Source organism: Geotrypetes seraphini, chromosome 8, assembly GCF_902459505.1.
Source record: "Geotrypetes seraphini chromosome 8, aGeoSer1.1, whole genome shotgun sequence".
Classification (NCBI taxonomy): Eukaryota; Metazoa; Chordata; class Amphibia; order Gymnophiona; family Dermophiidae; genus Geotrypetes; species Geotrypetes seraphini.
In genome coordinates this window covers 3,237,825-3,259,569 of record NC_047091.1, presented here as the reverse complement: position 1 = coordinate 3,259,569, position 21,745 = coordinate 3,237,825, and the positions used below count along the sequence as shown (strand labels likewise).

General features: G+C 43.6%; 1 protein-coding gene across 3 annotated transcripts in view; it reads left to right on the top strand.

Moving 5' to 3' along the window:
* Positions 1-242: 242 nt before the first annotated feature.
* The window catches only part of MARK4 (microtubule affinity regulating kinase 4), a 149,023-nt gene continuing 127,520 nt past the window's right edge, over positions 243-21,745 (top strand). Inside the window, exon 1 of one of the 3 annotated variants that reach the window (XM_033956551.1) lies at positions 243-1,392. Coding sequence is in view for 1 of the 3 variants with exons in the window: in XM_033956550.1 (XP_033812441.1) it covers positions 1,342-1,392 (51 nt within the window). In the remaining 2 variants the exon portion in view is untranslated. The remainder of the gene's footprint in view (positions 1,393-21,745) is intronic. The other 2 variants (XM_033956549.1, XM_033956550.1) reach the window with 2 other exon arrangements.

Genomic DNA, 21,745 nt, shown 5'->3' with positions numbered 1-21,745 from the left:
TTGCACTTACCTTCTAGCCCTTCGGGCGCTGTTCAGATACACGGTGTTATGGCTTTACGTGCATAAGAGCTCCATGCAAATAAAGGACGCCCTTTACCCACCCTGTACCTTTAAGAGAACCGGGTGGGTGGAGGTGGGAGAGGCGATCTACAGCCCGGCCTTGAATCAGTCTGACGTCCCTTCCTTCCCCTTTCTCCGTCTCTCCTCTCCTGCCAGGGGCTGCAGTTTCATCTGTTGTCTACCACAGCCTGGGAAGGGGGTAGTAGAGGCAGATTTTTTTTTTTTTTTTTTTTTTTAATTAATTGACTGCAAATCTTCCGTTTCGCCCCTCCCTCCAGCTCCGGTACAGAAATTGAAATCAAAGCTCCAGGAATGGATTGGAATTAAAGAGAGAGCCAGACGCTGCAAAAGAAAGACCCTACGGATTTGCTTCTCTGTAATCCCCCTCCTCTCTATTTCCTTCTCCCCTGGAGGATAGCGCACAGGGAGGGGGAGAGGGAAGGAGGGAGGGGGGGAGAGCAATCTTCCCCACTCCTTCAGGCAATGAGATCGAGCTAAGTAAGAACCCTGTAGGTCGGTGGAAAAGGCAGATATACCCCGCTCCTTCCCCCCGAAGAATCAGCCGAGGTGGGAAGATGGGGAGAAAAAAATGCTGAGAACAACCCCCCCCCCTAGCCTTGCATAGATCTTGAGAACATCTTGCTGTCCTCCGAGTGGGCCACCCCCCACCCAGACTGGAAGACTCCTGCTACAGTCATCTTCTGAAAATTTTGTTTTTAATATTGTAATTAATTTTCACGCTTCCATATCTTTATTCGTGGTGGAAGTGGGGGCACAGAGGAACTATGGGATTCTGAAGACTGTATTTATACAAACGCTCCCCCCCCCCCTTCGCCGGAGGAGCACGAATCTAGCTACCAAGATCCCTGGATCTGTCATCAATTCTGGGCCACATTCCTCATCAGTTGCACCCTTTGCGCCCTCTTTCCATCCTAGCCTTATATCATTCCTTCCTTTCCTACTGTTTCTAATTTGTCTGGTTAAAGCTTTTGCCATTGTTTTCCTTTTACCTCGCCCTCATGGGATTATCCCGAGAAATAAATGGCAGCAATCGATCAAGAATATATATAGAAGGAGAATAGAAAATCAAAGCAACGAGGGAGCTATTGCAAATGAGGATTCTCCAGTTCCTTTTTGGACATCTGGATCGTTATTGCTAAGACTTACTCGTGTGTGTGTACATATAGAGAAATAATTTTTATTTATTATTCTTTTTTTTCCTGGGGAGATTTACAAGAATTTTAATAAGATATATAAATAGTCCATCTCAGGGAAATAAATATGTCCTCAAGAACCAGTGCCACAGCTGGGAATGACAGGAACTTGGACAGTGTGAGTATTAAACGCCTTGATTTTTGTTTCCTCCTGGAATGTTTTGGTGAATTGTCAAACAACATAGAATTTAAATGGTGTCTCATGTTTTTCCAAAGGGTGCTCCTCCTGCGGAGATGGAGAAATGGGGGGGGGGGAGGTTACAAGGGCAGGGATTGTTTTTGAGGCAAGGGCAGCGGCCGATGCTGTGTTAGCTCTTTGGACCATTGCTTCCGGAGCCTGGGGATAATGGGATTCTGCACCTAGGTGCCGGGATTTGGGGGGCAGCAGAGTTAATACAGGTGGGAGCATGTTTGTCTGTCCTCGGTGCTACACAAAAGAATGCGGGCTAGGATGTGTCATATGCAGCGCAATTTGTAGGCATAGCACTGGAGGAGCTTTTGTGTGGACATCAATGAGATCCGGACCGACAGGTTCACTAGGCCGGCAAGCTCCGGAGATACTTACGGGCAAGGGCAAAGTCACCCGTCAGTAAGGGATCTTGCAGCCTTTTCACAATCAGTATTTTGCTTTGATATGTTTATTATGTAGCCAAATAAATAGCACTGTCAGCATACTCATCTCAAGAAGAGATTATATTGCATGGACAGTATTCAAAGTACTGTATGACATGTTGCCTTTAATACAGTACCCTAGATGCAGTGAAATGTGGGTATTATTTAGCATTCATAGTATGTATGCTGCACTGTACGGGGTGCTATGCTTAGGGCATCTGATTATCCCTTAAATACATTAAAACCCTATAAAACCAGCTACAAATTCAAAATTGGGATATATCGGTTTTAAATAAATAAGCAGCCATTTCTCTAGAATTAGGTGCTATTCCTAACGTGAACTGCAGCAATGGTAGAAGCATTTGCACTGAGGAGGAGCTTGTGCTTCCCTTCCCACACCCTGCCAATTGGATGGGTGCCCTGAGTGGGCCTGGTAGCGGAGCGCGGGGCCTGGTAGTGGAGAAAGAGATGTTTCCTAACTTGGTGTCAGATGTTGCAAAGAAATGCCATTTGTGAGTAAAGGACTTAGGATTGGCCATTGCTTGACTAAAAGTGGTCTGGTGATGGAGAGTGCCCAATTGTGGAGCTTGTTTTATGCAAAGAGCACAGAGTACTGAAGTTGTGGGTTGCTATACTTAGGGTTACCATATTTGTGAAGTTATAAATGAGGATGCATGACCCTGCCTCGGCCCCTGCTTTCCACCGGTCTTGTTCCTGCTGCGCCCCACCCTCCCACTTTTCACCTATTTCCTTAGTCCCCCTTCCCATTCTCTGTACTCTTTAAGTGTTTCTCTCTCTTCCTCCCCCTCCAACTCCCCTCCCCCCATGCTTCTCTCTTCCTCCCTCCAACCCCCCCACGGGTGCTTCTCTCTCCCTCCCTCCAACCCCCCTCCCCCATAGGTACTTCTCTCTCCTTCCAAACCACCCATGGGTGCTTCTTTCTCTCTGCCCCTCCTCCAGTCCCCTCCACACAGGTGGGGTTTTTTTTTTTCTATCCCCCCTCTCTCTCCAATCCCCCCTCCTGCAGGTGATTCTCTCTCTCTCCCCCCAACCCCTCCTCTCCCAGCAGGACCTGGTGGTGCATACTCTCTTTCCAGCTCTGGCCCACCCTGGCATTGGGTATGGCTCTCCTGTCCCCTACCTTCCTCCTCCACCCAAATTTAATTTTCAGACTGGCCAGCAGCTTCAGCGAGGTGAGCCTGCTGCCATCAGTCTGCTCTGGAAACCTTCTCTCTGCAGCAACTTCTGTTACCATGCTGCAAAGAGAAGGCTTCTGGGGCAGGCTGATGGTAACAATCTCACCATACTGACAGCCGGCCCAGAGATCAAATTTTGGAGGAGGAGGTAGGTGGGGGACAAGAGAGAGCCATACCCCGGACAGTTTAGAAAGCTGTCTAAAAAGAGGACATATCTGGGTAAATCCCATAACCAACACTGGGCAGATTAGATAGGCCATAGTAGTCTTTATCTACCATCATCCACTATGTTACAGGAGCATTCTCTGGAGTTGGAAAGGTGTTGCATATACATATATAGAGGACATGCACACATATAAGCCTATAAGCAGATGTACATTTGAATGAGAACCAGGGGCAGTGGTTTTGTTTGGAGGGGCCAAATGTAGAAACAGAGAAAATGATGGTAGATAAAGAGCATATGGCACATCCATTCTGCCCATTTATATCATCTGCTAACTCCCCTCTAAGACAGGGGTCTCAAAGTCCCTCCTTGAGGGCCACAATCCACTCAGGTTTTCATGATTTTCCCAATGAATATGCATGAGATCTATGTGCATGCACTGCTTTCAATGCATATTCATTGGGGAAATCCTGAAAACCCGACTGGATTGCGGCCCTCGAGGAGGGACTTTGAGATCCATGCTCTAAGAGATCCCATCCCACATGCCTATCCCATGTTTTCTTGAATTCAAACAAGTCCTCCTCCACCACCTCCACAGGGAGTTCGTTCCACACATCTACCACCCTTTCTGTAAAGAAGTATTTCCCTAGATAACTTTTGTGTCAATTTCATCTTATGCCTTCTCATTCCAGAGCTTCCTTTCATTGCAAGAGACCCGCCTCCTGTTTATTTATGCTGTAGAGATGTTTAAATATCTCATTCATCCCCTTTCTCTTATCTTTCTTCCAAACAAACCAATCTGTGGTTCTGCCCTCCAGGCTATGTGGTTGCTGATGCAGTGTTGGTAAAATATTCACTGGGGCTATCACCCCAGTGACACATTTCATTTTGTTGCTACCTGACATCAGTGAATAAGCCTATCTTATAAAGGTACATAGGTGACCTATTATAGAATTACTCCCTATAAGTAGAATATCTGATAACAGGTGTTCATAAATGCACTTTTTAATTTGAAATAAGTGAAAATGTAAACTGATCATTGGAACAATGCAAAAATATAGAAGCACTGTCAATGTCTACAGTATCGTACAAAAAGATTTGTTCTTAATTAGCTAATATCTTTTCTAGTAGATAGGTGTGTCATTAAGGACAGACGGATAAATCCCCATACTCATGAGCCGTGTAGAAGGAATCCACTCCAGCGTTTGAATCCCTCCTTCACTAGAGGGCACCGCTACCCCTTCAGTTTGTATCAAAGCAGGCAATAACACAACATAGAAACACATACGAAGGAGGGGTATGGGGAAACCCCCAGAACTACAACTCTGTTCTGCTCTAGCAAAACTGTTAGAACCCTCTTCTTTGAACATCCTAATTCACTCACTTGCATGTATAGATTATTGTAACGCGCTCCTCAAAGGCATTGCAAATAAGGAAATAAGAAGACTTCAAATAATACAAAAAACCGCAGTAAAGATCATATTTAATGCAAAAAAATATGATCACATCACTCCCCTTTTGCATAAGGCTCATTGGCTTCCAATGGAACATAGGATCTCTTATAAAATTCTATTACTCACTTTTAAAACCAGAGCAAATAACCAACAAGAATTTATTAACAATTTACTTATTCCATACAACCAAACTAGGACTCTAAGATCTACAGCCCATAACCTTTTAACTATCCCCTCGTTGAAGTATATTAAAACAATGAGGACTACAATTTTTTCCATTAGCGCTCCTTCACTTTGGAACAGTATTCCAAACTACCTACACGAAATAACATGTCTTGCCAATTTTAAATCAAAGCCAAACCAATTTTTTTTTTTTTGACGCTTTTGACACGTAAACTGCCCTTTTTAGGGCGAACCAGTTCCTGGAAAGGTCTTTTACCTTTATTTTTCCTTCCTTTTGACTTTTCCAGAATTGTTCTTTTTCTTTCTATCAATTGTAGTTCCAACCCTCTTTCCCTTCTTTTTGGTTTGTCCATGTTCCTAAAAATTGTGCATTCCCCAGTTCTGTAACTTACATTGATACATAGTTTTAATATATTCTGTACACCGCCTTGAAGATATGATAAGGCGGTATAAGAAAATTTAAATAAACTTGAAACTATTAAATATTGCCATTAAACAATCAAAACGGAAACATTTATGGAGCTCAAGTATAACCCCAATGTGTTATACCAATAGTTCATTCTTTATACTTCTAAGGACTGACTGACATCCAAATTTAAGTTTGAACTCAAACTTTGTGATTGAGATAGTAGGTAGGCACAGGTGATAACTGATAGGGTGTGGCTCCAGAATGAAACACCTATCTTCTAAAAAAGATATTAGCAAGATAACAACCTAATCTCTTTTTTTAGTGTAATAGGTGTGTCATTCTGGACAGACGGGACATACTAAAGTATTCCCAGAAAGTTATGTCGGGACAACTGCAGGCCCATAACACTGAGGACCCAAAGGCAGAGTCCTCCCTTGATTCTACATCTGCTCTGTAAAACTTGGGAAAAGTATGTAGAGTAGACCAACATACTTGGAAAAAGTATGTAGAGTGGCCCTACAAATCTCCTCTGGGGAGACTGCCTGAGCTTCCGCTTATGAAGAAGCCACACTTCTAGTTGAATGCACCTTTATGGAGACTGGTGACTGTTTACCACAGGCAATATATGCTGATGGACTGGCCTACTGATCCATCTAGATATTGTGAACTTAGAAGCTGGAACGCCGTGTGTAGCCTTATTAGTGAGCACAAAAAGATGATCAGATCGCCAAAGCTCGTTGGAGACCTCACGATATTGTAGAAGCACAGCTTTTTCAGAATCCACTCTTCTTCTTTGAACCTGTGGGCTGGAACGCCAGCAATCCAACTTCTTTGTTGACCTGAGAAGCCGAAACAACCTTCGGCAAAAAGAATTGAATGGAGTGCTAAGAAACTTCAGCTTCTATGAACTTGAGGAAATGATCTCTGCAGGAAAGAGCCTATAGCTCCAAGACTCCTGTTGTTGAGGTAAGAGCCATAAGAAAAACTGACTTGAGTATCAGAACCTTCAATGACACTTCCTTCAGCAGCTTGTATGTAGCATGATTGAGGCCTTGTAAAACCACAATAAGGTTCCCTAAAGGAAACATGTGCTTTACTGTGGCAGCGCTCCCTTTAGGAATCTGGCTGTGTCTGGATGCCCTAAGCTCTCAAACCCTGTACAAGAGAGTACCGCCACTTGGACTCTTGAGGGATGCCACTATAAGCCCCTTGTCAAGGTCTGCCTGGAGGAAGGATAACACCCAGGAGATCAGAGCAGAGAAAGGCTCCACCTTCTCTGTAATGTAGCAGTGCTGGAAGGTTTCCCATGCCTTAGCATAAGCAGAGACTTTTTGGATCATAGGCTTTTTGGCTCTGAGCAGGGTATTAGTGACCACTTTTGAGTATCACTTGTGCATTAATGCCGCTGTCCCCACCGTGTTGACCTGGGGTGTCGGCAAGCCCTCTAGCTCCATATGCGATGTTACTTCCCGTCCCTGTGGATCCTCCACTATTCTCCAATCTCGTGGCTACAGAGAAGGTGCAGGTCCCGCGGGATTGAGCTTCACTTTGCTTCTGAATGCCGAAATCTCCCTCTGATTCGGCACAGCTGGTTTGCCCCGTGGTGAAGATGTCAGGGATCCGGTAATCAGTTCCTGACTCGTCAAAGCAGACCCTGGTTGCTGGGCTGAAGCACCCACTCTGCCTTGTCTTTTTAGCATCTTCGTAAGTTGAATTAGACCCAAAATCGGGTAGGAAAATCATATCGGCAGGAGAGAGTGATATCGGCGTCCTCACTACCCCGCGGCCATTTTGTCTCCCCCCCAACTTTTTTGTTTTTATTGTAACCTTCCCTTCCCCTTGTACCCATTTTTATTTGTATGTTGGTTGTATTTTTGTTTTTGTTTATTGCCTCCCTTGTTATGCCATTTTAATTTTTGTTTTTAATATATTATTATTGTAAACTGCTTAGACTAACTGTGGTTGTATTTGTGGTATATCAAATAAATTGAAACTTGAGGACTCCATCCAGCCAGTTGTGAGGCAAAACAAAGTGAATTGAAGGTTCTGGAGAACTTTGAAAAAAAAATATTTGGGAAATTCATGATGGCTGCTGCGGCAGCATTTTGGCTCAAAAATGCTTTAACTAAAATTTAAAAAAATTTTAGGATTTTGGAGATGGGGGAAATCTAAGGGAAGGGGCAGAAACCTGAAAAAAAAAAGGTTTTAAAGAGCCTCCCAGTTTTTCTCCATTGGCTTAGCAGCCTTCCTCTCTGTGACCCACACTAGAAATGTCCTGCAGCCTGCTTCAACTCCAAAGGTAGCTGGGAGTGGGAGAAGAAATCACTGCCTCAAACGGAATGTTCCTCCAATGCATAATCTTCGGGCTGCCAGTCGAACCGGAGTCTAACTGAGCCTTAACCCCCCAAGGACCCATGCACACGAAAGGGGAAGGCGAAACGTAGCTGGCACCCTATGGGAGCCCACTGAGCCCCCTATAGATGCCTGACAGCCTGTGCTTTAAGCCCCTGCAACGCAGTAGGCGAGCAATGCTACCAGGGGAATGGAGCCCGAGCTCCAAAAGTTTTCTGCAGGTTGGCCAACAGTTACCACAGAGAGATTGGCCTGTCAGCTGCAGACCTCAGCCTGCTTCTTCTCAATGCAGGCAGAGCTGAACCCTCTAAAATTGGAGCTCTAAGCACTGAAAGCCATCTAAAATTGGCAGAAAAGACTGAAAAAAAAAATACACAGAGCAGATCAAAAACATTTGCGTCGGAAGGAAAAACTGAAGGTGGCAGGAGAGCCCTTTAATGAAGGAGGAGGGATTCAAAAGCTGGAGTAGATTCCTTCTGCATAGTTCACAAGCATGGGAATATTATCCGATCATCCAGAATCTAAACTAAACTAAAACTTAGTTTTATAAACTGGGTCATCAGCCAATTTGGAGCTCGACACAGTTAACATTAAGAAAAGGAAAAATACAAAAGAACTAAATGAGAAAAGAACTAAAACAGGAGAAGTAGAAGTAGTTAATTTCCAAAGTGCTTGGTGAACAGAATTGTCTTCAAGGCCTTCCTGAATGACGATAAGGAGCCTAAGCTTCTTAACGAGAGCGGCAAGTTATTCCAGAGCTCTGTCAATTTGAAGGAGAAAGATTTATTTTTACCCTAAGAGAAGGAAAGGAGAGTTTTAATTTCTGAGAACTTCTGGCCAGGTGAGATCTACACACATTCCAGTCTAAAGGGACAAGAGTAGTAAAGAGGCCAAATAAAATCTTAAATGCAAGACAGATGCATTTAAATTGAATTATCAAGTGAACTGGGAGCCAGTGTAGTTCTCTGAGCAATGGGGACTCATGGTCAAACTTACTCTTGCCAAAAATGAGTCTGGCAGCGGTATTCTGTATCAGCTGGAGTCTCTGCAGACTAGCTTTGGATAAGCCCATGTACATTGAGTTGCAGTAGTCCAGCCGTGCTAGAATGATTGATTGAACCAAGACAGAGAAATGCTGTTGATGAAAAAGCACTCAAACTTTCCACAAAACACTGAGACTAAAAAAACATTTTTTTACAACAGAATTAACTTGATCCTTAAATGTGAGTGAAGAACCAACGAGAACGCCTAATACTGAAGAGGAGACTCTCCCGAGTTCAAGTTCACAACAAAAGGAAAGGAGTCAAATTTTGGGCCCAACCAAAGGAGTTTTGTCTTAGCAGCATTTAACTTCATCTGAACTATCAGTTCCTAGGACTGTAGTTTAGCAAAACAATGGTTAATATTAGATGTCAAGTTAACTAAATCAGGGTCAACCTCGGGTAGTATAAGGAAATCATCAGTGTTCGTCAATAATGTTTTTCGGACATTCAGATCATAGTATTTCAATGAGCTCATATAAATGTTAAATAAGATTGGCGACAGTGGGGAGCACAGGGGAACACCACAGCGGGCCCACTAAGAATTTGAAGTAGATCCCTTCTTATTAACTGAATAAGAATGGAACTATAAGAATTTAGAAAACCATCTCAGGACATTCTAGTCGAGACCAATTTCTGAAAGGAAGAAATAAATACAAGACATCAAAGGCTGCAGATAATCGAGCTGAAGCAGAATAGCATAAGAACATAAGAATTGCCGCTGCTGGATCATACCATGGTCCATCGTGCTCAGCAGTCCGCTCATGTCAAAGACCAGTGCCCTAACCGAGACCAGCCCTACCTGCGTTCGTTCTGATTCAGCAGGAACATGTCCAATCTTGTCTTGAATCCCTGAAGGGTGTTTTCCCTATAACAGATTCCGGAAGAGCATTCCAGTTCTCTAGCACTCTCTGGGTGAAGAAGAACTTCCTTACGTTTGTACGGAATCTATCCCCTTTTAACTTTAGAGAGTGCCCTCTCGTTCTCTCTACCTTGGAGAGGGTGAACAACCTGTCTTTATCTACTAAGTCTATTTATTCCCTTCATTATCTGAATGTTTTGATCATGTCCCCTCTCAGTCTCCTCTTTTCAAGGGAGAATAGGCCAGCTTCTCTAATCTTTCACTGTACGGCAACTCCTTCAACCTCTTAACCATTTTAGTCGCTCTTCTCTGGACCCTTTCGAGTAGTACCGTGTCCTTCTTCATGTACGGCGACCAGTGCTGGACGCAGTATTCCAGGTGAAGGCATACCATGGCCCAGTACAGCGGAATGATAACCTTCTCCGATCTGTTCATAATCCCCTTCTTAATCATTGCTATCATTCTGTTCACCCTTTTCGCCGCCGCCGCCACTTATTGCGCAGACGGCTTCATCGACTTGTTGACCAGTACTCCCAAGTCTCTTTCCTGGGGGGGTCTCTCCAAGTACCGCCCCGAACATCTTGTATTTGTGTTTGGGATTTTTGATACTGACATGCATTACCTTACACTTTTCCTCATTGAACCTCATTTGCCATGTTGCTGCCCATTTCTCGAGCTTGGTTATGTCATGTTGCAGATCTTCACAATCCCCCTGCGTCTTCACTACTCTGAATAACTTCGTATCATCTGCAAATTTAATCACCTCACTTGTCGTACCCATTTCCAGATCGTTTATGAATATGTTGAAGAGCACGGGTCCAAGCATCGAGCCCTGTGGCACCCCACTGGTGACGTTCTTCCAGTCCGAGTATTGTCCATTTACCCCCACTCTCTGTTTCCTATTCGCTAGCCAGTTTTTAATCCACGTGAGTATTTCACCCTCTATTCCATGGCTCTCAATTTCTTACATTATTGTAATTGTTCAATCATAGAGAGCAGAGAGACCAAAAGTGTTTCCGTACTGAAATTTGGGTGGAATCCATGCTGAAAAGGCTGAAGGATAGAGAATTTCTCCAAATAATTTGAAAATTGGGTGGCAACGATTGATTCCAAAAGTTTGGTTAAGAGGGATTTATTAGCAATCGGTCTGTAATGAGGGGAGACATTTGGATCAAGGCCTGATTTTTTTTCAGAATGACACACCTATTGCACTAGAAGTATTATTTTATAGTGCTATGTAAAGTATTTCATCTTATTTGAACTGACATTGTACACAGGACTGATGCAGACTTTTGTTGTGGTGGATCTGGATAACTGTCTCAGGTCCTACATCACTTCATTAGTCCTATCCCCAGCTGCTGATGTTACTTCCTCAGAGTGGCTGCAATGGTATATGCTAGGATAAGGTAGAGACATTTATACTGGGCCAGCACTAAATTGACAAATGCTCCAGATGCCACCATTCTCCAGTGGTAGAATCTGCGGAGGACCCTTTCACTCTTTAGTCTGAAAGAGTTCCACTTTTGTTGACTTGTCCTGGGTCCCATTCCCCCAAAGAGCTATTTCTAACATTGACAGTATTCCCAATTCTGTACAAGATATTATTATATAGCACTGATGGAGCATACTGTGCTGTCTGAGTTGGTGTTTTACGGCAGTAAGAGTACATATAGTGCTGTATATATAGTATGACTTTCTATATATATGCATTTCCATAAATAGAATATATATGGTGATGTCAAGGCTCCTGAAATGCTGCAGGAAGGGAAAGATCAGAGCTGAGCCAGGTTGGGGAGGCAGAAATGATTCCATGTTATATTTATAACTTTTCTCCCATCCTTCAACCAATTATCTTTTCCTGTGCTGATTAAGTAGAGAGTGGGGGTTCCTTGGCCTGCGGCCACCTCCTCTGGTATCCAATATCTGACTGCAGCTTTGAGCCATTTGGGACACTTGAGTAGCCTCACAGTTCTAAGCAACAGCTGGGACCTAGGTGGCAGGAAGGAGCACATAGCTTGAGGCATTACCACTCTCTTTCTCCCGTGCTGGTAATCAGTGAAGCGTGGACAAGGAACATGAGGAGATGTTTAAAAAAAAGATTGCTTGGGAATGGGCTAAATTGTTGAAAAGAGAGGATGGGACTTAGATGGAGTATGTGTGAAAGGGAAGCTGGGGGATCAAGATGTAAAAAGGATAGGATGGGTAGGTACCTGGAAAGAACAGAAAGAGCACTGTGGGTGGACAAAGGATGGAAGAGAAGAAGAGATGGTTGTTGCAAGGGCAGAGCAACTGCCCCAGAGTGCAGGCTGTCATTTTGAGTCAGGCTATGAGTTTGTAAGAAAGCTAATCGAAAAAAGGTAGGGGCACCATTTGTCTGATGTCTGCATTGATGTAAGGAACTGGAGCCAAGGAGGAACTCCTTCCACTCCTCTCCAAGGATCCCCACACAAGGTCTCAAAATTTCTCTCCTTTTTCCTTATTCTCACCTGTCTTTTTCTTTTTTTCTGCCTGATTCTTCCTCCTCTAATTTCTGTCCCTGAGATTTCCCTTTTGTCTCCTCCCCCCACATCACATGCTGATATTTCCCACACATATAATCCCAAAAAGAACAAAATACCTTATTGAAACACAAAACAAAGGTTGAAAAACTATTTTATTTTTATTGCAGAAAATCACATTTAATATGTAAAAAGGCATAAGTTCCAAAACTTAGGCCCCGATGCTCAAAGTTTACCATGCTTACAGTATTTGATTTAGACTTATTGTAGCCAGTCTAGCATGTATGTTATTCAGTGTCTAATGCACAGTGAGAGATTGGAGAAACTGGGCCTCTTCTCCCTTGAAAAGAGGAGACTGAGACGGGACATGATAGAAACATTCAAAATACTGAAGGGAATAGACTTAGCAGATAAAGACAGATTGTTCACCCTTTCCAAGATAGGGAGAATGAGAGGGAACTCTAAAGTTGAAAGGGGGATAGATTCCATACAAACGTAAGGAAGTTCTTCTTCACCCAGAGAGTGGTAGAAAACTGGAACGCTCTTCTGGAGTCTGTTATTGGGGAAAACACCCTCCAAGGATTCAAGACAAAATTGGATAAGTTCCTGCTAAACTGGAACATACACAGGTGAGGCTGGACTCATTTAGAGCATTGGTCTTTGACCTGGGGGCTGCCGGGTGAGCGGCTTGCTGGCACGATGGACCACTGGTCTGACCCAACAGCGACAATTCTTATGTTCTTACTGCTTTTACTATTCATGGTAGCAGCTACCGATAATCCTATGCAAATATATTACAATGAGCTCATTGATATTAAAATGAGCATTCCATGCAATGCAGTAATGCATATGCAATGCACTGAATGGAGCGCCTATCTTTAATATTCAAAATGTTTTCGGCAGGTCTGGAGCTGTTATTGCATGAGGGCGACTTCTCAGTGGAGCAGTCTGCTTCCATTTTTTAATAGTATCTGCATGTATGTGGGAAATGTGCCATGTGCATTATTATATGTGTGTGTCCCACTGGTCGATATTGTGTATCTGGATTTTAAAAAGGTATTTGACAAAGTACCTCATGAAAGATTTCTGAGGAAATTAGAAAGTCATGGGATAGGAGATAAAATCTTATTATAGATTAAGAACTAGTTGAAAAATAGAAAATAGTAGGGTTAAATGATCAATATTCTCAACGGAGAAGGGTAAATAATAGGGTTCACAAACTCATGCAAAAATATACCCACACAGCTGAATTTCAGTTATTCATCCATCCAAAAGAGCTATGAAAATATATTAGTGAAAACAGACATTGCAAGTGTATGGTTTCTGTGATTAGTATACCGGAGGAAACCCTCGTCCAATTGGAAAGGGCAAATAACTTCATAGGCATAAAAACCTCCAGTGATCAGTAGAAACTCTTAACAGGCATCTTGTAGATAGACTTTTTAGTACTTTTTCGATTTATGAATCACAAACACTGAGATAAATTAAATGAAAAACTTATCCTCAAGCGTGTAGAGGCAGCATGGCTAGCATCCCTACTGACGATGGCCAAGCGTTTCTCCTCGTGGCTGCTTCAGGGAATAAGGGAAAAAAGTTTGCAGGAAAAAAGTAATAATTAGCGCTGCTGAAATACGTAGAATGTAGTACTTTAATCTAACCACTACAGTCCACTGAACTTGTAATTGACACGTGAATTGCTCTTAAAGATGGCTGCTGAGCGTATGATAGTTATTTAAAGACCAACCTATCATGTGACATCACACGGGGTCGGGCAAAAGCTCAAACTAACAGATCCTTGAAAAACAGTAGCTGATCAGAAAAATGAGGCAGTTTATTCATAAATCCTAGAACCATTCAATTTTTGCATTCATGCCACGAGGCCCCTAAGATTCCAGTTTATGTATCCATTCTTGTTCACAGCGTAATAGGGCCGTCCTTCTATCTCCCCCCTCGACACAAGTGGGTACACGGCCAATTACAGTATATTTAAGCTGGTCGGGTAAGTGTTTTGCAGTTACCCAATGACTTACAATTGGTTCATATGTAGAGTACTTCTGTGGTGTTCGCCCATTCTCATCCTGAAATGCTGGAATGTTTGCCCCACAAATAATTTAGGGCAAGGGCAAATTGTTGGCATAAATACTACAAAATCAGAAGCACAGTCCGTATTATAGTTTAACTCCAGTTTACTAATCATAGAAACCATACACTTTCAGTGTCTGTTTTCACTTAAATAGTGTGGTTCCCCAGGGGTCTGTGCTGGGACTGCTGGTTTTTAACATATTTATCAATGATCTAGAGAGAAGAATAACTAGTGAGATAATTAAATTTGTTCAAAGTTGTTAAATCGCAAGAGAATTGTGGAAAAATTGCAAGAAGACCTTGTGAGACTGGGCATCAAAACGGCAGATGATGTTTAATGCAAAGCGATGCATGTGGTAAAGAGGATCCTGGACTGTAGCTATGTGATGCAAAGTTCCATGTTAGGAGTCACTGCCCAAGAAAAGAATTTAGGTATCATCGTTGAGGATACGTTGAAGCCTTCAGCTCAGTGGATGGCGGCAGCTAAGAGAGCAAATAGAATGTTAGAAATAAGGAATGGAAAATGAAGATGAAAATGTTATCATGGCTTTGTATCTCTATGGTGCGGTTGCACCTCGAATATTGTGCGCAGTTCTGGTCGCCGCATCTCAGAAAAGATGTAGCGGAATTAGAAAAGGTACAGAGAAAGGTGACAAAAATGATTTAAAATGGATGGGACGACTTCCCTATGGAGAAAGGCTAAAGCAGCTAGGGCTCTTCAGCCTGGCAAAGAGATGGCTCAGGGGATATATGATAGAGGTCTATAAAATACAAGTAGATATGAATCGCTGGACTAGGAGGCGTGCGATGAAACTACTAAGTAGTATATTTAAAACAAGCTGAAGAAAATATTTCTCCACTCAACAGGTCATTAAACTCTGGAATTTGTTGCCGGAGAATGCAGTGAAATTGGTTAGCTTAGCAGGATTTTAGAAAGGTGTGGATAATTTCCTAAAAGAGAAGTCCATAAGCCATTATTAAGATGGCTTGGGGAAATCTACTTCTTATTCCTAGGATAAGCAGCATAAAGTCTTTTTCTCCTTGGGAACTTGCCAGGTACATGTGACCTGGGTTGGTGTGCTTGATGGACCTTCGGTCTGTCCCAATGTGACAATTCAGATGTTCTTATGCAACAGTTGTATTAAAACATGGTTGAACAACAACAACAAAATACTGGACTTTTAAAGTGTATTTGCAACACATTACTGCACAAGCACCTAATGGCAATTTTGCAATGCGTGCCTATGAACGGTTTCTGCCTTTTTTTCCCCCCCCCCCCCCCCGGGCATGCTCAGAATATTGACATTTACCATGAGACTGTTCTGCGCATATACTAGACACTTCCCTACTGAGCCGATGCAGGATTTCCTTGCATCTCAATTACTTGCAATTTCCTATCAGCACACATTGTTGTTTCAAAATCAGTGAATTCAACTGCAGCTATAAATGTATGCCGTATTTAACGGTGACTTATGAGCATTTGGCCCTACGTTGCAGAATTTCCTAACTCTTTGTCGTAGGGTCTACAGGAAACTGAAAGCTGCGAGGAATGTCTGTAGAGGATGATGCAATAATGAGAGAGGCTTATCTGTGAGATTAAGAAATCACTAAGACTGAGCTTTTTTTGAACAGTGTGTTTACAGGAAAGAGCCCATCCTGATAAAAGGGGACACCAGTCTTTTAACAGTATTACTTTTTGCACCATCAGGGACAGAATTGAGGGTCTGCAGAAAATTGCTGAATAATGCCAGGCAGAGCAATCGTGTTACCCCCTTCTCTCTGGAGTTTTGTTGCTGTCTCACAAGCCTTAGCTCAACATTTCAACCAAAGGTCTTGGCTTAATAGAAAAACTACAGCTCTGATAGCACTGCACTCCTCAGAAAACCTGTAGAAACGAGGAGACATGACAAGGATCTGAGTATGTAGAGAATGACACGGTGACAAAATTCATCACCGCCCCCGTCCCCGCGGATAACCACGGGAAACCATCGTCATGTCATTCTTTAAGGAGAGAGGGAAGAATCAGAGTATGAATGGCCACAACCACTGACCCACAAGCTTTGCTTTGAAGAATGCTGGTGTAGAAGGACTGAGGTTGAAACAGACACTACAGAATGACAGTCTCTGGTATCCAGATATTGTGATGTCATAATGCCTCATTCCACCAGTGCCTAAGAGCCAATCACATCAGTGATGTCACAATGGCTTCATTATCCTTGGCTCCCATAAGAATCAGAGTATGAATGGCCACAACCACTGACCCGCAAGCTTTGCTTTGAAGAATGCTGGTGTAGAAGGACTGAGGCTGAAACAGACACTACAGAATGACAGTCTCTGGTATCCAGAGCAGATGTTGTGATGTCATAATGCCTCATTCCACCAGTGATGTCACAATGGCTTCATTATCCTTGGCTCCCATAAGAATCAGAGTATGAATGGCCACAACCACTGACCCTCAAGCTTTGCTTTGAAGAATGCTGGTGTAGAAGGACTGAGGCTGAAACAGACACTACAGAATGACAGTCTCTGGTATCCAGAGCAGATGTTGTGATGTCATAATGCCTCATTCCACCAGTGATGTCACAATGGCTTCATTATCCTTGGCTCACATAAGAATCAGAGTATGAATGGCCACAACCACTGACCCGCAAGCTTTGCTTTGAAGAAGGACTGAGGTTGAAATAGACACTAGAAAATGACATGGGATTATTTCCCGCGGGTATCTGCGGGGACAGGAACGGTGAAGAATTTTGTCACCATGTCATTCTCTAATGTGTAACTCCTGAGCTCCCCACCAGATTGCCCCATTCCAGAACATATAGGCTTTCTTCACGCACACAGACTGGCATACCAAAACAGGCACAGCACAGGCAGCAACAGTGTATAAATGCCCCATCTCTTAGCCAGATATGGCAATCTCTGTATCCCTGAGCCCATTTTCTGAGCTCTTCAGCCCCATGGCCTGTCTGCTGTATGGGTTTATATTAAATCTTAATCAACCTAAAGCAGTTTCTAACATTGCTAAACATTTTCTTTTTTATTTTGAACAAATTTCTGTTTATTCTCCCTTCTCTTCATTCAGTTATTAATGCATAATTTTGAAAATAGTTTTTTTAACTACCAACTTTAGTAACAAGGGTTATTCTGTTGCTAATTCAGTATTTGCAGAATTGCAAAAAACGGAGAACCTTTTCAGAAGTCTGTGATTATACAAAAAAATCCACTATACTGTTTCCCTCAACATACAGATAGATGCATAGCTTAATTTTGGGGGAAATGGCCTCAAAAGCAGCTCTACCAGTTCTTTTCTGCTTCTGCCCCTAGGCAAACTATTGCTTCCTTGGTTCATTTTTCTTTCTATCTACAAATTAAGCTTTAGGTCCTCATGAGCTTTTACATTTAGAAATTGTTCCATCTCTTTTTGCTTTGAATTGAATGGGTATCAGACACAAGAGCAGAATCTTGGTATGTATATACAATGGAATGAGATGGGTCACAGAGGCCATTTTGGTATTTGGATAACTATCTAGTTAATTCAGCACTGTAACAAGCCTTTCTGAAATTAACTAGACAGCTTTCTGAGTATTGTCTCTGAATCTTGGTGAAACCCAGATACTGTAACTCCTATCAAGTTGCTGGCTATCTGGGATTTCAGTGTCAGTACCTGGATAGGGGTTGTTCCTGAATAACCGGGTCTACCATATATCATCTATAATAAAATCCTAAGCGCGCATGCGCACTTAGGACGGCATGGTCTCTGAAAGCATGCTCTCTAGCTCCACTTGCAGTTACTATCAAAGCACTGAGAGCCACCTTACAAATGTGAAGTAGAGACACCCATGACAATGAAGTCTATAATTAACATGAGAACATTAACTGTAAACATCAAATGACCCCTGCATAAAACAGTAATATACAGTGCTCCCCGCAAATTCACAGTCCGCGATTCATGGTCCTGATCATTCGCTGTATTTTCTGACCGCAAATGACCAGGCAGGAGAGGGCAGCCAGAGAGGCAGGAGAGTGAAGGAAACCACTCGCGGTACGCTCCAACTGCCTCTTCCTGTACTCAAGTAGGGCCTCACCAATCAGGAGCTGCGTGTCAAAGCAGCTCCTGATTGGTGAGGCCCTACTTTAGTACAGGAAGAGGCGGTCAGAGTATACCGCGAGTGATTTCCTTCACTCGCCGGCACTCTGGCTGCCCTCTCCTGTCTCCCCTGCTAAAAATCGTATTTACGGTTTTTCCAACATTCGCGGGGGTTCCTGGAATGGAACCAAGGCGTATATCGGGGGAGTAATGTATATACAGATTCTTTCCAGCCCAAGGGCTGACTGTCATCCAAGAATCAACTTGGAGAAGCATAAACGGCCTATAGGCAGGCACAGGAAGGACAGGGCGGGAGTCTAGAATGTCTCGCCTATCTACTGGAAAAGAGCTTAACAGGGTGAGTACAGAATCTCCGTTTCCAGTGCAATATGTGAGACATTCTAGACAAGTGGGGCATAAGAAAGCAGTCCCTAAAGGCTGGGGCAGGCTAACTGCGCCAGCCTGTAAATCCGAGGACCCAAAGGCAGAGTCCTGTCTTGGAACATGCATGTAAAGCCAAAATTACCTTCGGCAGGAAAAAAAAAGACTCAGAAGAATGGCCCTCTACAAAAAAGAGCTTGAAGTTCTGAGACACATCTTGCTGATGTAATAGCGACCAGAAAAACAGACTTGAGAGTCAAGGCCAAGAAGGAAGCATCCCGAATAGGCTTAAAGAAAGCTTCGGTAAAGCTGAAGGGAGCGGTGGTGGAATTAGCGGTCAATTGCAAAGAGCCCTTTTCAGAAATCTTGGGCTCTGAAAAAAGAGAGCCCAGCCACTTGGATTCGAAGGGATGCCTCAGTGAAGCCTTTATCTAGACCAGCTGGAAGAAAGTGAGAACCACTGAAAATGGAGCGGGATACTGCTCCATTTGTTGCTGGTTACACCAATGCTGGAAAGTCTTCCATGCCTTAGCGCAGGCAGAACATAATAGTCGACTTTAGAGACTTGAGAAGCATGACAATAACTATCTCCAAATAGCCTTTGTGCGCTAAAGCTGTGCACTCAAGAACCATGCTGGAAGAGCAAGGTGACCTGGGGCCCAAATAAGCAGGTCCAGAGGGGCGCAGAACCGAAGGCCATGACCCCTGTGAAGATACAGCAGATCTGCGTACCACAACTTGCAAGGCCAGTCTGGAGTCACCAGAACAATATGACCAATATGACCGCCAAACGACTCGGCTTATCATGGGCCAGGGAGGAAAGACAGGAGAATCCTCTGAGGCCAAGGCTGCATGAGAGCATCGAGACCTTCAACAGAAGAATCAAAGTGTCGTCTTGTTCTGTTTCATGGCCAGGAAGATGAAGCGGGGCCGACCCCAGTGCCACACAATGGCTTGGAACGCCACTGAGGACAACTCCCATTTGCCCGTATCCAAAGTCTGTCTACTGAGGGAGCTGACTTGCACATTGTTGACTCTTGCCACATGTGCTGCAGAAAGCTCCTGCAGATAACATACCGCCCACAGAAAGAGAAGGCGGACATTCTGAGCCAGAGAGGTTCTCTTGGTCCCTCCTTGGAAATGGCTAATGCCGTTGCATTGTCGAAGAAGCCAATGACCACCTGCCCCTCCAGAAACTTCTGGAATTGCACCAGAGCCAGCTGAATGGCCCTCGGCTCCAGTCGGACAGTCGACCATTTTCTCTGAGAGAGTGTTCAATCCTGTTTAATGTGATGATTGCAGTGGAATTCCTAGCCCCAAAAGCTGGCATCTGTTGTCACTACGACTCGGGAGGCAATCTTCAGCAGTATGTCCCTGCAGAGCGATTGGGAAAAGCCACTAAGCCATGCTGGCTCGAGCCTCTAGAGTCCAGGAAAGACTGTAACTCATCCTTGTGCAGATCCCAACGAGAGAAGAATGCATGCTGGAGAAGACACCTGTGCGCTGTTGCCTAAGGAACCCCATCCAATGTGGCTGTCATGGACCCTGGGACCTGAAGACAGTCCCATGCTGAAGGAGCTGGCGTCTTCAGAAAGGAAGAAACTTTGAGAACACAACTACTGTCTGCTTGCCTCTAGAAGATAGACGCAGTCCACTGCCGTGTCGATCAAAACACCCAAATATTCCAGAGACTGCGTGGACGTCAGACTGCGCTTTCTAGAGCTGACAATCCAACCAAGGTCTTCCTGAATGGGGATCACCGGATCCACTGTATGTTGACCCTCGGCCAATGAGGGAGCTCTTATCAGACAGGCGTCAAGTAAGGGTATACTGGCAGACCCATGTTCATCCAACAACCAGCATCACCTCAGTGAAGGGACGGGGAGTCGTCGCTAGTCTGAAGGGTAGAGCTGAGAACTGGTAATGAGTTTGGGGGTTTTTTCCCCCCCAAAACATGAATCCGCAAGCATGTGTGGTGAGCTGGAAACATCAGGATGCATAAGTAAGCTTCTTTGAGATCCAGAGAGGCGAGAAATTCTCCTGGCGCCACTGCTTTAGTGACAGATTGTGGGAGAGATGGTGGGGAAGGAGGGAGAGATGCTTGTTGAAAGAGTAGTTGAGAAAAGCTATTGGCTTGTGCAGAACATTGTTTCTTCATGTTCAAGTTATTAGTGTGGTGCTGCCCAGCAATAATTTGCAGTGAATTTTCCTAACATGGGTTGCCAGCTTCCTATACCTTCCAGCAATAGCATGAAGCATACTTCTAAATTGAAATGATTCATGGCACAATGTGAAATGCTAAGACCAATCAACAGCTGTCTTTTTGTTACTTTGTGAAAATAACCTTCATACTAAATTATACTTAAGTAAGTAATTGTAGAGGAGATTTATTTTCTAATTATGACACACCCATTGGTCTGAAAGTTATGAATATATTTGAGTTATGTCTTAGAATCGTTTGAAGCATGGGGATCATTTTGTAGTCATGGCCCCATGTCCTTTCCTAGCTGTTGTTACATAACCACGAACTGTGTGAAATTGTTCTTGAATTTTTGGTTCTACTAGTTCTTCTGCATAAAGAGAAAGTGACTTGGCCGCATCCTACATGGGTTAAAACTTTCACTGCCAGTGCCGATAATTTGTGTATGAGTGTGAGGGAGCTATACCTGTGTGGGTTGGGGTGGATTTTTGTATGTACTGTATATATAAGGGAAGGTTGCATTTCTGTTGTACAGTTGTAAATTGCTTTGATTCATGATATGAAAGGCGGTATAGCAAATGTCAATAAACTAAACGTGTGTGTTGGGGGAGGGGAGTTATTTATGAGAAGAATTCTTGCAGTCTTATATTCGAGTCAACCATTTTTCCTCCTTTTGGGGGGGGAATGGGGGGTCTCGACTTATATTTGGATCGACTTATATTCAAGTATATATGGTAACCATCTCCAGCATGCTACCAGATGCATATATCACTGCACTGAGTCACAAAGAGACAGTCCCTGCTTGAATGAAACAGGATGCTAGGGTAGGGGTTACAGTTAGCAGGGATAGTTAAACTGCTGGCTAGGGTGGGGAGCAGAGGGCAGTGGCGAGTATGGTTATAAGTTGAAGGCTATCTTGAAAAAGTGGGTTTTTAGCTTACTTTTGAACAAG